At 48.5% G+C, this 13026-nt stretch overlaps 1 protein-coding gene across 5 annotated transcripts in view; it reads left to right on the top strand.

Moving 5' to 3' along the window:
• Positions 1-13026, top strand: part of LOC136114517 (mothers against decapentaplegic homolog 4) — a 32965-nt gene that overhangs the window by 11284 nt on the left and 8655 nt on the right. For 4 of the 5 annotated variants that reach the window (XM_071801654.1, XM_071801656.1, XM_071801653.1 and 1 more), the window contains 8 exons: positions 656-1022; positions 2232-2406; positions 2793-2822; positions 3863-4078; positions 5098-5187; positions 5340-5450; positions 7930-7980; positions 9222-9405. In XM_071801654.1, coding sequence (XP_071657755.1) covers positions 774-1022; positions 2232-2406; positions 2793-2822; positions 3863-4078; positions 5098-5187; positions 5340-5450; positions 7930-7980; positions 9222-9405 — 1106 coding nt within the window. In that variant the 5' untranslated portion in view covers positions 656-773. The remainder of the gene's footprint in view (positions 1-655; positions 1023-2231; positions 2407-2792; positions 2823-3862; positions 4079-5097; positions 5188-5339; positions 5451-7929; positions 7981-9221; positions 9406-13026) is intronic. The other variant, XM_065859877.2, reaches the window with a different exon arrangement.

Genomic DNA, 13026 nt, shown 5'->3' with positions numbered 1-13026 from the left:
TCATTCATCTCTTTATTTCAAGCTCTTTTGGCTAATAGCATTATTATTATTATTAATGATGACTTGTGCCCGTCTATCTGGGATGCTGGTTTATATATAAGGGAGATGATGCTTATTCTGGTTTAGCTGGTGGATTTACACAGGTTGCCATAGAGAATGAGTGGTAGGTTAAGCTTGGCTTTTCAGAGAGGTTTAATGAGTTGAAGCGCAAACGGAGAGACTTTAATAACGAAGTAAAATGATCTTACTTGAACTTTTAGGTTAGCGTCTTCCTTTACATTGCTGAGAATGCCATGGTGGTTTCGGAAAAGCTTCTATTTTAAACCGATTCAGAAAATGTAAAGCGTAGTAATTAAGTAGCTCATTCAGAATCAATCAGGCTCTTTGAATTTGTGAATTAACTTCCAAAGGATATTCAAGAAGAAGAAATTGATGACCAGAAACCGCTGCAGGTTCTTCCCAAGTGGAGCTTAAAGGCCAAATACCTTAGGGCAGACTTATTTCTTATCTTAAATTTAGTGTAATTAAGGTAGTTCTGTTTGAGACACTTTTTTACTGACTTCATGTGCGCTTAGCTTGAAAAATAAACCAAAAGCCACAGAGAAACGTGATTTGTTACCAAAGAAATTCTAATGTAGCTATTTTTTCCTCCTAGATTTTCCCATCCAACGCCTCACTTGGATCATCTCTTGTTGATCGCCTTGAAAATCACAACAGCCCCCAAACCCGACGGTTGATCTGAAAGGAGAATTAACCAAAAAAAGCTGTGACAAATGGACAATATGTCTATTACTAACACGCCAACAAGTAATGACGCTTGTCTGAGCATTGTTCACAGCTTGATGTGCCATCGCCAAGGTGGGGAGAGCGAAACCTTCGCCAAACGCGCCATCGAGAGTTTAGTGAAGAAGCTGAAGGAGAAAAAAGATGAGTTGGATTCTTTGATTACGGCCATAACCACCAACGGAGCTCATCCCAGCAAGTGCGTGACGATCCAGAGGACGCTGGACGGGAGGCTTCAGGTTAGTACAAGTGAAAAATCTGATGTTTTCCTCCGTTCTGGAGTGTTGAGGAAGAGCAGCTGTCCACCAGCTTTATTTATATTTTTTTCCTATTTTGATGATGGAGAGAATCCCAGAATGTCAGGGATTGAAGGGACCTGGAAAGCTCATCCAGTGCAATCCCCCCATGGAGCAGGAACACCCAGCTGAGGTTCCACAGGAAGGGGTCCAGGCGGGTTTGAATGGCTGCAGAGAAGGAGACTCCACAACCTCCCTGGGCAGCCTGGGCCAGGCTCTGACACCCTCACCAGGAAGAAGTTGCTTCTCATATTTAAGTGGAACCTTTTGTGTTCCACTTTGTACCCATTACCCCTTGTCCTGTCATTGGTTGTCACCCAGAAGAACCTGGCTCCATCCTCCTGACACTCAGCCTTTATATATCTGCAAACATGAATGAGGTCAGCCCTCAGTGTTCTCTTGTCCAGCTCCAGAGCCCCAGCTCCCTCAGCCTTTCCTCACCCGGGAGATGCTCCACTCCCTCCAGCATCTTGGTGGCTGCGCTGGACTCTCTCCAGCAGTTCCCTGTCCTTCTGGAACTGAGGGGCCACAACTGGACACAAGATTCCAGGTGTGGTCTCCCCAGGGCAGAGCAGAGGGGCAGGAGAACCTCTCTGACCTACTGACCACCCCCTTCTAACCCACCCCAGGTACCATTGGCCTTCCTGGCCACAAGGGCCCAGTGCTGGCTCATGCTCACCCTGCTGGCCCCAGGACCCCCAGCTCCCTTTTCACTGCTCTCCAACAGCTCATTCCCCAACTTACACTGGACCCTGGGGTTGTTCCTGCCCACATTCAAGACTCTACACTTAATGTCCAAATCACTGATGAATATATTGAATAATCCCGGCCCCAGCACTGCCCCCTGAGGCCCTGCACTGGATCCAGGCCTCAACTGGACTCTGCCCCATTGCCCACGACTCTCTGGCTTCTTCCCTTCAGCCAGCTCACACTCCACCTCACTCCCTGCTCATCCAGACCGCACTCCCTCAGTTCAGCTGTGAGGATGCTGTGGGACACTGTGCCAAATCCCTCACTCACGTCAAGGTAGACCACGTCCACCGCTCTGCCATCATCCATCCGTTTTGTTATGTCCTCATGAGAGATGATGTTTTTCCTCTCCCAAATAAAGGGAAATATTGCCCAATTGACTTTTGTGTCTTGACTTTTTAGGTGGCCGGTCGCAAGGGATTCCCCCATGTGATTTACGCTCGGCTTTGGAGGTGGCCCGATCTTCATAAAAATGAACTCAAGCATGTTAAATATTGTCAGTACGCTTTTGACTTAAAATGTGACAGTGTCTGTGTAAACCCTTACCATTACGAGCGTGTAGTATCGCCTGGCATCGGTAAGTAACCTCTCCATTTCAAGTGGCGATAAACTATACAATGTTTGCCTTTTGGGGTGTAGAAAATACAGGCCTTAATTAGAAACGTTCACTTTTAATGGTCTAATTAGAAATGTGCTCTTGTTTCTTTGGATGGAATGATATTTTTACCTTTATTCCAGATTGGAAAGAACAGTTTGTGGCTTTTGTTGAAGCCTTTTTGTTGGCTTTGCGCGCAGTTCTTACCATAACGTGTATCCTAGGAGTAACTTAGCCTTGAGACTTGTGATGGAGCGGGGTATAATATGTAGAGTCTAATTTATAAAAGCTTATCAACTTAATGTTCAAATTTGTTAAAGATCACCGTGTATATAACCATCCACACCCTGTTTTTCTTCTCTTTCAAGATCTCTCAGGGCTGACGCTACAGAGTTCTGGTGAGTAATTCTATTCACTATGGCATTTTTATGGGCACAAACCATGTTAAACTCTCAGGACACACGGATTTTATTCCTGGATATTGGGAAAGCGAATAGAGAGCAAATGGAATTGAATTTGTCTTTTGGAAAACCAACTCCGCAGCGTATGAGAAGCAAATATCAATAAATAATTAAAATTGAAGCTTCAGCTCCGCTTGTGTGTCTTGTTCTCATTGCAGTTGACATTCATAGAGAAGGAAATTTGGTGTTTCGATTAGAAATATTCAAGCAAAAATGCCTTAAACCCCCAGACAACTCAAAGCTTTAACTTGCCTGCTCATCTTTGCTAATTTTGCTACCCGCGTCGTCTGAAAAATGATCCTTTTGTATAGAATTAAAGCTTATGAGCCAGCAGTTAAACACATAATGAGTATTTCCCTGTCGTGCTGCTATTTTCACAGCAGGAAACCAAAAATTGTGGGCAGATTTTAATATATTTAAGGCTGTTTTCAAAACAAGCGCGAGCTCTAATGTAGCGTAAGAGTTTGACTTGAATGTGCTTAATAGAACATATATATATATGTATATATAATGAATATACTAGCGCTGGTGGTTATTTCCCTACGCTGTACACAGAATATTCTGAATTAGTGGCTACGTTGTTAAATATAGAATAATGTTATATTGTCTTTGAATGTGAACTTGATGCTTCCAGTCAATTGCAACGGGAGCTGCTCAAAATTCCCTAAAGTTTATATTCACAAATCATATTTATCATAGGAGCTTTATGGTTATTCCTATATAGTGGGAATTGGTTTGTTAGCTGCTGTATTAACATATATTTAGCTGCTTGATAAAAGCCTGGTTTTCCCATTTATTAACCATTTCCACTAGAAAACAAAACGCTGTTGGAATCCACCACTGTGGGCCTAAAGGGCAAAATAACCAGTTGTTTTTTCCACCGCGTTGCCTCGACGTTTATTTGGAATTTAGCCACGTTTCTATGGAAAATAAGGTATAGATTTGCTTTGTGCGTTGACCCGTTTGCTGCTTCGCAGCTCCATCGAGCATGTTGGTGAAAGACGAATATGTTCACGACTACGAGGGGCAGCCGTCGTTGTCCTCGGCCGAAGGCCATTCGGTCCAAACCATCCAACACCCGCCCAGCAACCGAGCATCCACGGAGCCGTACAGCACCCCGGCCATGCTGGCGCCCACCGAGGCCAGCACCACCAGCACCACCAACTTCCCCAACATTCCCGTGGCTTCGACAAGTAAGATTTACGCGTATTTTACCAAATAATAAGCCGAAAACCTCAAAATCTCCAAGAGAACGGGTGGTTTTACCCAAGCGTCGCTTGCGTTGGCGCCGCGGCGTTGCCGCCTTGATACGACGCAATCTCATAATCATTAACATCGTGGCTGTTACTTCAATAATTGCTTTAAGAGTGAAGAATTGTATTCTTTTATTACAATTATAACTATTGAGAGACTGGATGGCCCACTGTCCTACCAAAATGACAGCCTTAATTAATATTTTAATGAGTCCATAGGGGTGCTGTGTTATAAATGGCGTTTTCTAGGGGTATTTGCTACAAGTGGAAGAGTTTGCGGCGTCAGACCTTCCGCTTCACTCCAAACATTTACACAGGGAAACCATGAAGTGTGGAGAGGTTTCATATAATCCCTTTAATATTAAAAATGTGCGAATATAATGGATTTGATATCGAATTTGAATTATAGTGGCGGCGTCTTTAATTTTGGCTAAAACTGAGATACAACGTCTGTATTCGTCTCCAACGGGGAAACAAAAGGACAATACAGTTTAATCACATTGTCTTTGCACAACACTTAATGACTTTATCTCATCCTTGTTATAATTTTGGAGCCAAGACATGAAGCGAACAACTTAATCTTAGCTTTTAGGTCGAGTTTTCCATTTAAAGTTCTAAATTCAGACCAGATGGAGTGAAACTGCTGAGATTTAATGGCTGAGCTGAAGCCTTTACCAATCAAATTCTTACAACCTGTCTTGAAATATTTGTAGTTCAACAAAATAAGCAAATTGTTGGCCTGTTTGGATTCATATTTAATAAAACTTGTGATGTTTTTCCAACTGAGAAACGAGATGTGAAGTGGTTGATCGACAGAGTTCCCTGCATCCTTCTCCTAAAAGATTCAGGGTGCATCGCAACACCCTTAGTCGGGTTTATTTTCCTACCCGGTAGCGCCGAGCTCTTCTTAATCGCCCGTTTTGGAACGTTCATGAATAGGTAGTTTGTTTCTTTACCAGGTATATTGACAGGTAGCCATAGTGATGGACTCTTACAGCCAGGAGCTCAGCAGAATGGCTTTACGGCTCAGCCAGCCACTTACCACCACAGTGAGTATATATATATATATATATATCTCCATACATGCGATCTTCTTAGCTCTCTAAAACCAGCTCCCGAACGTACAGGAGAAATAGAGGATTAGAAACGAGATGGGGAGTAACTCCTTAAAAACAAACCGAACGCTCTTTTTGATTTTCAGACAGTACTACGACTTGGACTGGAAGTCGGACGGCGGCGTATACGCCGACCATACCTCACCACCAGAACGGCCACCTGCAGCATCACCCGCCCATGCACCCTGGACATTACTGTGAGTAACACCCATTCGCACGTTTATTCAACGCTCCGGGGGGCGTTTTGGGTCGTTCTGTACACTCCAATTCTTTTATTTCAATACAGACCCAGCGTTTTGATGTGAAGTGGGTTCTGAGAGTTGAGTAGAAGTGGTTGGTGGACTCTTCTCCATTAGAGCAGCAGAGGTTAGAAATTAGGGGGCAGAAATTAGAGATCGGAGGTTGGAAATTAGGGATCAGAAATTAGGGATCGAGGAATGAGGGCTCGGAAATCAGGGATCAAGGAATGAGGGGTCGGAAATCAGGGATCAAGAAATGAGAGGTCGGAAATTAGGGGTCAGAAATCGGGTCAAATTAGGGATTGGAAATCGGAGATCGGAAGTTAGAGGTCGGAAATTAGGGGTCAGGGATCAGAAATCGAGGATAAAGAGATGAGGGGTCGGAAATCGGGGTCAAATTAGGGATTGGAAATTAGGGGTCAGAAATTAGGGATTGGAAATTAGAGGTCAGGGATCAGAAATCAGGGATAAAGAGATGAGGGGTCAGAGATCAGGGATCAAGAAATTAGGGGTAGGAAATTAGGGATCAAGAGATCAGGGGTCGGAAATCAGGGATCAAGAAGAGAGGTCAGACATTAGAGATCAGAAATTAGGGGTCGGAAATCAGGAATTGGAAATTAGGGGTCAAATTAGGGATTGGAAATCAGGGATCAGAAGTTAGAGGTCGGAAATTAGGGGTCAGGGATTGGAAATCGAGGATAAAGAGATGAGGGGTCGGAAATTGGAGTCAAATTAGGGATTGGAAATTAGGGGTCAGAAATTAGGGATTGGAAATTAGAGGTCAGGGATCAGAAATCAGGGATAAAGAGATGAGGGGCCAGAAATTAGGGGTAGGAAATTAGGGATCAAGAAATTAGGGGTCGGAAATTAGGGATCAAGAGATCAGGTGTCGGAAATCAGGGATCAAGAAATGAGAGGTCAGACATTAGAGATCAGAAGTTAGGGGTCGCAAATTAGGAATCGGAAATCAGGAGTCAAATTAGGGATTGGAAATCAGGGATCAGAAGTTAGAGGTCGGAAATTAGGGGTCAGGGATCAGAAGTCGAGGATAAAGGGACGAGGGGTTGGATATCAGGGGTCAAATTAGGGATCGGAAATTAGGGGTCAGGGATCAGAAATCAGGGATAAAGAAATGAGAAGTCGGAAATCAGGGGTCAAGAAATCAGGGGTCACGGATCAGAAATTGGGGATAAAGAGATGAGGGGTCGGAAATGAGGGGTCGGAAATCAGGTCAAATTAGGGATCAGAAGTTAGAGATCAGAAATTAGGGATCAGGGATAAAGAGATTAGGGGTTGGAAATTAGGAACTGGAAATTGGGGTCAAATTAGGCATCGGAAATTAGTGACCAGAAATTAGAGGTCGGAGGTCAGGGATTAAGAAATGTGAGGTCAGAAATTAGGGATCGGAAATCAGGGGTCAGAAATCATGGATCAGGAAATGAGGGGTCAGAAATCAGAGTTCAGGAATTAGGGGTCAAATTAGGGATCAGAAATTAGGGGTCAAATTAGGGATTGGAAATGAGGGGTCGGAAATTAGAGGTCAGAAATTAGAGTTCTGAAATTAGGGGTCAGGGATCAGAAGTCAGGGATAAAGAGATTAGGGGTCGGAAATTAGGGGTCGGAAATTAGGGGTCGGAAATTAGGGGTCGGAAATTAGGGGTCGGAAATTAGGGGTCGGAAATTAGGGGTCGGAAATTAGGGGTCAGAAATTAGAGGTTGGAAATTAGGAGTCAGGGATCAGAAATTGGGGATAAAGAGATGAGAGGTCGGAAGTTAAGGGTCGGAAGTTAAGGGTCGGAAGTTAAGGGTCGGAAATTAGATGTCGGAAATTAGATGTCGGAAATTAGATGTCGGAAATTAGGGATTCAAAATCGGGAATTGGAGATTGGGGTTGGAAATTACGGGTGAAATTAGGGGTGAAATTAGGGGTTGGAAATTAGGGGTGAAATTAGGGGTTGGAAATTAGGGCTTGGAAATTAGGGGTCAAATTAGGGGTTGGAAATTAGAGGTCGGAAATTAGGGGTCAGGGATCAGAAATTGGGGATAAAGAGATGAGAGGTCGGAAATTAGGGGTCGGAAATTAGGGATCGGAAATCGGTCAGGGATCAGAAATCAGGGATAAAGAGATGAGAGGTCAGAAATCAGGGATTGGAAATCAGGGATCAAGAGATGAGTGATCAGGGATCAGAAATGAGAGGTTGGAAATGAAGGGTCGGAAATCAGGGATCAGGAATGAGAAATTCAGATGGCTATAGCACTACCACGTATATTTCATATATGTGTTACTATATGTAACAAATCCGGCGTTTCCTTTCTAAAGCTTTGCTTTTAAAGCTTTGCAATCCCATAGTAACTACTCCATTTGCAGAAAACCAAGCTGATTCGGAATATAAAAACCTTCTTTACCTAAAAGAAACGATGTGTTTTCTTTTTCAAGGGCCGGTTCACAATGAACTTGCATTCCAGCCTCCTATATCAAATCATCCTGGTGAGTACAGCCGGAATATTGTGGGAATTCAAAACTGTCTGGTTTGAGTCTGATTCTTTTGGGACGGAGTCCTCTGAAATTTGTGAGTATATATTTAAAAGGAGAGGAACCATTGAGCGAGAAATCGTTGTCATTCAAAACTCCGGTTTGAAATAGCGATGCTCTCCGTGAACCGAATTTAATGGGGTGCATCTATTTGGTGACCACTCATGGTGTCCCCCAGGGGTCAGCGTTGGCTCCAGTCCTGTTGAACATCGTCATTGATGATTGAGATGAGGGGATTGAGACCATCATCAGCAAATTTGCTGACAACACCAAGTTGGGAGGGAGTGTGGAGCTGCTGGAAGGCAGGAGGGCTCTGTACAGGGATCTGGATTCCAATGGGCTGAAGTTCACCAAGGCCAAGTGGTGGGTCCTGCACTTTGGCCACAAGAACCCCCTGCAGCGCTCCAGGCTGGCACAGAGTGGCTGGAGAGCAGCCAGGCAGAAAGGGACCTGGGGGGACTCATGGACAGGAAGCTCAACAGGAGCCACCAGTGTGCCCAGGTGGCCAAGAAGGCCAGTGGTGTCCTGTCCTGTATCCAAGAGCATGGTCAGCAGGACAAGGGCAGTGATCCTTCCCCTGTGCTCTGCACTGGGGAGGCCACACCTGGAGTATTGTGTTCAGTTCTGGGCCCCTCAGCTCAGGAAAGAGATTGAAGTGCTGGAGCGGGTCCAGAGAAGAGCAACAAGACTGGGGAAGGGACTTGAGCACAAGCCCTATGGGGAGAGGCTGAGGGAGCTGGGCTTGTTTAGTCTGGAGCAGAGGAGGCTTAGAGGTGAGCTCAGCACTCTCTAGAACCACCTGAAGGGCAGTTCTAGCCAGGGGGGATTGGGCTCTTCTCCCACAATAGGACAAGTGGGCTTAAACTTAAATTTAGGCTGGAGATTAGAAAGCAATTCTTCACAGAGAGCGTGGTCAGGCATTGGAATGGCTGCCCAGGGAGGTGCTGGACTCACCGGCCCTGGAGGTTTTAACCTGAGATTGACCATGGCACTTAGTGCCATGATCTGGTCAATGGACTGGAGTTGGCCCAAGGGTTGGACTGGATGATCTCTGAGGGCTTTTCCAACCCAGTCCATTCTGTGTAAATCGGGCTCAAACACTAAGTAGTAAAACCATCGCCACAAAGGTCATTTATTTAGCGGGGAGAGCTCGAAGTGGCTCATCCAGGCTGTCGTTACTTGTATCTATTCTTCAGCTCCAGAATACTGGTGTTCAATCGCCTATTTCGAAATGGACGTACAAGTCGGGGAGACGTTTAAAGTCCCTTCGAGCTGTCCCATCGTCACCGTGGATGGATACGTGGATCCGTCCGGAGGGGACCGTTTTTGCCTGGGCCAGCTCTCCAACGTGCATCGAACAGAAGCCATCGAGCGAGCAAGGTATCGCGCACCTCCCCAAACCCGCCATGTTCGATAATACTTCGTGTTTTCTCCCTTTTGAAACAAGCCTCGTGTATTTATTGAAGTGAATTACCCACAGTACCGTTTATCTGTGAATTATGTGACAAAAACCTTTGCGATAGCGCGTTGCTTTTATTGCTTCCAGGATCAAATTAGCAGCTCGTGCCGTTACGTACATCGCGCCGCACGCGGAGTGATGTGAGAATAACCACAATATATAGATTTGTCAAAGGTTGATGGAAAGCTCGTTGGATTTCCATTCGTGTGCAAAGCTTTGATGGGGAAGCGCAGAAAACTGAAGGTTTTCCCTTCCCTTCCCTTCCCTTCCCTTCCCTTCCCTTCCCTTCCCTTCCCTTCCCTTCCCTTCCCTTCCCTTCCCTTCCCTTCCCTTCCCTTCCCTTCCCTTCCCTTCCCTTCCCTTCCCTTCCCTTCCCTTCCCTTCCCTTCCCTTCCCTTCCCTTCCCTTCCCTTCCCTTCCCTTCCCTTCCCTTCCCTTCCCTTCCCTTCCCTCTTTCTTCCCTCTTTCTTCCCTCTTTCTTCCCTCTTTCTTCCCTTCCCTTCCCTCTTTCTTCCTCCTCCTCTCCTTCCTTCCTCCTCCTCCTCCTCTCCTTCCTTCCTCCTCCTCCTCCTCTCCTTCCTTCCTCCTCCTCCTCCTCTCCTTCCTTCCTTCCTCCTCCTCCTCTCCTTCCTTCCTCCTCCTCCTCCTCTCCTTCCTTCCTCCTCCTCCTCTCCTTCCTTCCTCCTCCTCCTCTCCTTCCTTCCTTCCTCCTCCTCTCCTTCCTTCCTCCTCCTCTCCTTCCTTCCTCCTCCTCTCCTTCCTTCCTCCTCCTCTCCTTCCTTCCTCCTCCTCTCCTTCCTTCCTCCTCCTCTCCTTCCTTCCTCCTCCTCTCCTTCCTTCCTTCCTCCTCCTCTCCTTCCTTCCTTCCTCCTCCTCTCCTTCCTTCCTTCCTCCTCCTCTCCTTCCTTCCTTCCTCCTCCTCTCCTTCCTTCCTTCCTCCTCCTCTCCTTCCTTCCTTCCTCCTCCTCTCCTTCCTTCCTTCCTCCTCCTCTCCTTCCTTCCTTCCTCCTCCTCTCCTTCCTTCCTTCCTCCTCCTCTCCTTCCTTCCTTCCTCCTCCTCTCCTTCCTTCCTTCCTCCTCCTCTCCTTCCTTCCTTCCTCCTCCTCTCCTTCCTTCCTTCCTCCTCCTCTCCTTCCTTCCTTCCTCCTCCTCTCCTTCCTTCCTTCCTCCTCCTCTCCTTCCTTCCTCCTCCTCTCCTCCCCTTCCTTCCTCCTCCTCTCCTCTCCTTCCTTCCTCCTCCTCTCCTCTCCTTCCTTCCTCCTCCTCTCCTCTCCTTCCTTCCTCCTCCTCTCCTCTCCTTCCTTCCTCCTCCTCTCCTTCCTTCCTCCTCCTCTCCTTCCTTCCTCCTCCTCTCCTTCCTTCCTCCTCCTCTCCTTCCTTCCTCCTCCTCTCCTTCCTTCCTCCTCCTCTCCTTCCTTCCTCCTCCTCTCCTTCCTTCCTCCTCCTCTCCTTCCTTCCTCCTCCTCTCCTTCCTTCCTCCTCCTCTCCTTCCTTCCTCCTCCTCTCCTTCCTTCCTCCTCCTCTCCTTCCTTCCTCCTCCTCTCCTTCCTTCCTCCTCCTCTCCTTCCTTCCTCCTCCTCTCCTTCCTTCCTCCTCCTCTCCTTCCTTCCTCCTCCTCTCCTTCCTTCCTCCTCCTCTCCTTCCTTCCTCCTCCTCTCCTTCCTTCCTCCTCCTCTCCTTCCTTCCTCCTCCTCTCCTTCCTTCCTCCTCCTCTCCTTCCTTCCTCCTCCTCTCCTTCCTTCCTCCTCCTCTCCTTCCTTCCTCCTCCTCTCCTTCCTTCCTCCTCCTCTCCTTCCTTCCTCCTCCTCTCCTTCCTTCCCCCTCCTTCCTTCCCCCTCCTTCCTTCCCCCTCCTTCCTTCCTCCTTCCTTCCCCCTCCTTCCTTCCTCCTTCCTTCCCCCTCCTTCCTTCCTCCTTCCTTCCCCCTCCTTCCTTCCTCCTCCCCCTCCTCCTTCCTTCCTCCCCCTCCTCCTTCCTTCCTCCCCCTCCTCCTTCCTTCCTCCCCCTCCTCCTTCCTTCCTCCTCCTCCTCCTCCTTCCTTCCTCCTCCTCCTCCTCCTTCCTTCCTCCTCCTCCTCCTCCTTCCTTCCTCTTCCTCCTCCTCCTTCCTTCCTCCCCCTCCTCCTTCCTTCCTCCCCCTCCTCCTTCCTTCCTCCCCCTCCTCCTTCCTTCCTCCCCCTCCTCCTTCCTTCCTCCCCCTCCTCCTCCTTCCTTCCTCCCCCTCCTCCTCCTTCCTTCCTCCTCCTCCTCCTCCTTCCTTCCTCCTCCTCCTCCTCCTTCCTTCCTCCTCCTCCTCCTCCTTCCTTCCTCCTCCTCCTCCTTCCTTCCTCCTCCTTCCTTCCTCCTCCTTCCTTCCTCCTCCTCCTCCTTCCTTCCTCCTCCTCCTCCTCCTCCTCCTTCCTTCCTCCTCCTCCTCCTCCTTTCATCCTCCTCCTCCTTCCTTCCTCCTCCTCCTCCTCCTTCCTTCCTCCTCCTCCTCCTCCTTCCTTCCTCCTCCTCCTCCTTCCTTCCTCCTCCTCCTCCTTCCTTCCTCCTCCTCCTCCTTCCTCCTCCTCCTCCTTCCTTCCTCCTCCTCCTTCCTTCCTTCCTCCTCCTCCTTCCTTCCTTCCTCCTCCTCCTTCCTTCCTTCCTCCTCCTCCTTCCTTCCTCCTCCTCCTCCTCCTCCTTCCTTCCTCCTCCTCCTTCCTTCATCCTCCTCCTCCTTTCATCCTCCTCCTCCTTCCTTCCTCCTCCTCCTTCCTTCCTCCTCCTCCTCCCTTCCTCCTCCTCCTCCCTTCCTCCTCCTCCTTCCTTCCTCCTCCTCCTTCTTTCATCCTCCTCCTCCTTCCTTCCTCCTCCTCCTTCCTTCCTCCTCCTCCTCCCTTCCTCCTCCTCCTTCCTTCCTCCTCCTCCTTCCTTCCTCCTCCTCCTTCCTTCATCCTCCTCCTCCTTTCATCCTCCTCCTCCTTCCTTCCTCCTCCTCCTTCCTTCCTCCTCCTCCTCCCTTCCTCCTCCTCCTTCCTTCCTCCTCCTCCTCCTTCCTTCCTCCTCCTCCTCCTCCTTTCTTCCTCCTCTTCCTCCTCCTTCCTTCCTCCTCCTCCTCCTCCTTCCTTCCTCCTCCTCCTCCTCTCCTTCCTTCCTCCTCCTCCTCCTCCTTTCTTCCTCCTCCTCCTCCTCCTTCCTTCCTCCTCCTCCTCCTCCTTCCTTCCTCCTCCTCCTCCTCTCCTTCCTTCCTCCTCCTCCTCCTCTCTTTCCTTCCTCCTCCTCCTCCTCTCTTTCCTTCCTCCTCCTCCTCCTCTCTTTCCTTCCTCCTCCTCCTCCTCTCATTCCTTCCTCCTCCTCCTTCCTTCCTCCTCCTCCTCCCTTCCTCCTCCTCCTTCCTTCCTCCTCCTCCTTCCTTCCTCCTCCTCCTTCCTTCATCCTCCTCCTCCTTTCATCCTCCTCCTCCTTCCTTCCTCCTCCTCCTTCCTTCCTCCTCCTCCTCCCTTCCTCCTCCTCCTTCCTTCCTCCTCCTCCTCCTTCCTTCCTCCTCCTCCTCCTTCCTTCCTCCTCCTCCTCCTCCTTT

The sequence above is a fragment of the Patagioenas fasciata genome, chromosome W (assembly GCF_037038585.1).
Source record: "Patagioenas fasciata isolate bPatFas1 chromosome W, bPatFas1.hap1, whole genome shotgun sequence".
NCBI classification, from domain to species: domain Eukaryota; kingdom Metazoa; phylum Chordata; class Aves; order Columbiformes; family Columbidae; genus Patagioenas; species Patagioenas fasciata.
This window is presented reverse-complemented; position numbering and strand designations above follow the sequence as displayed.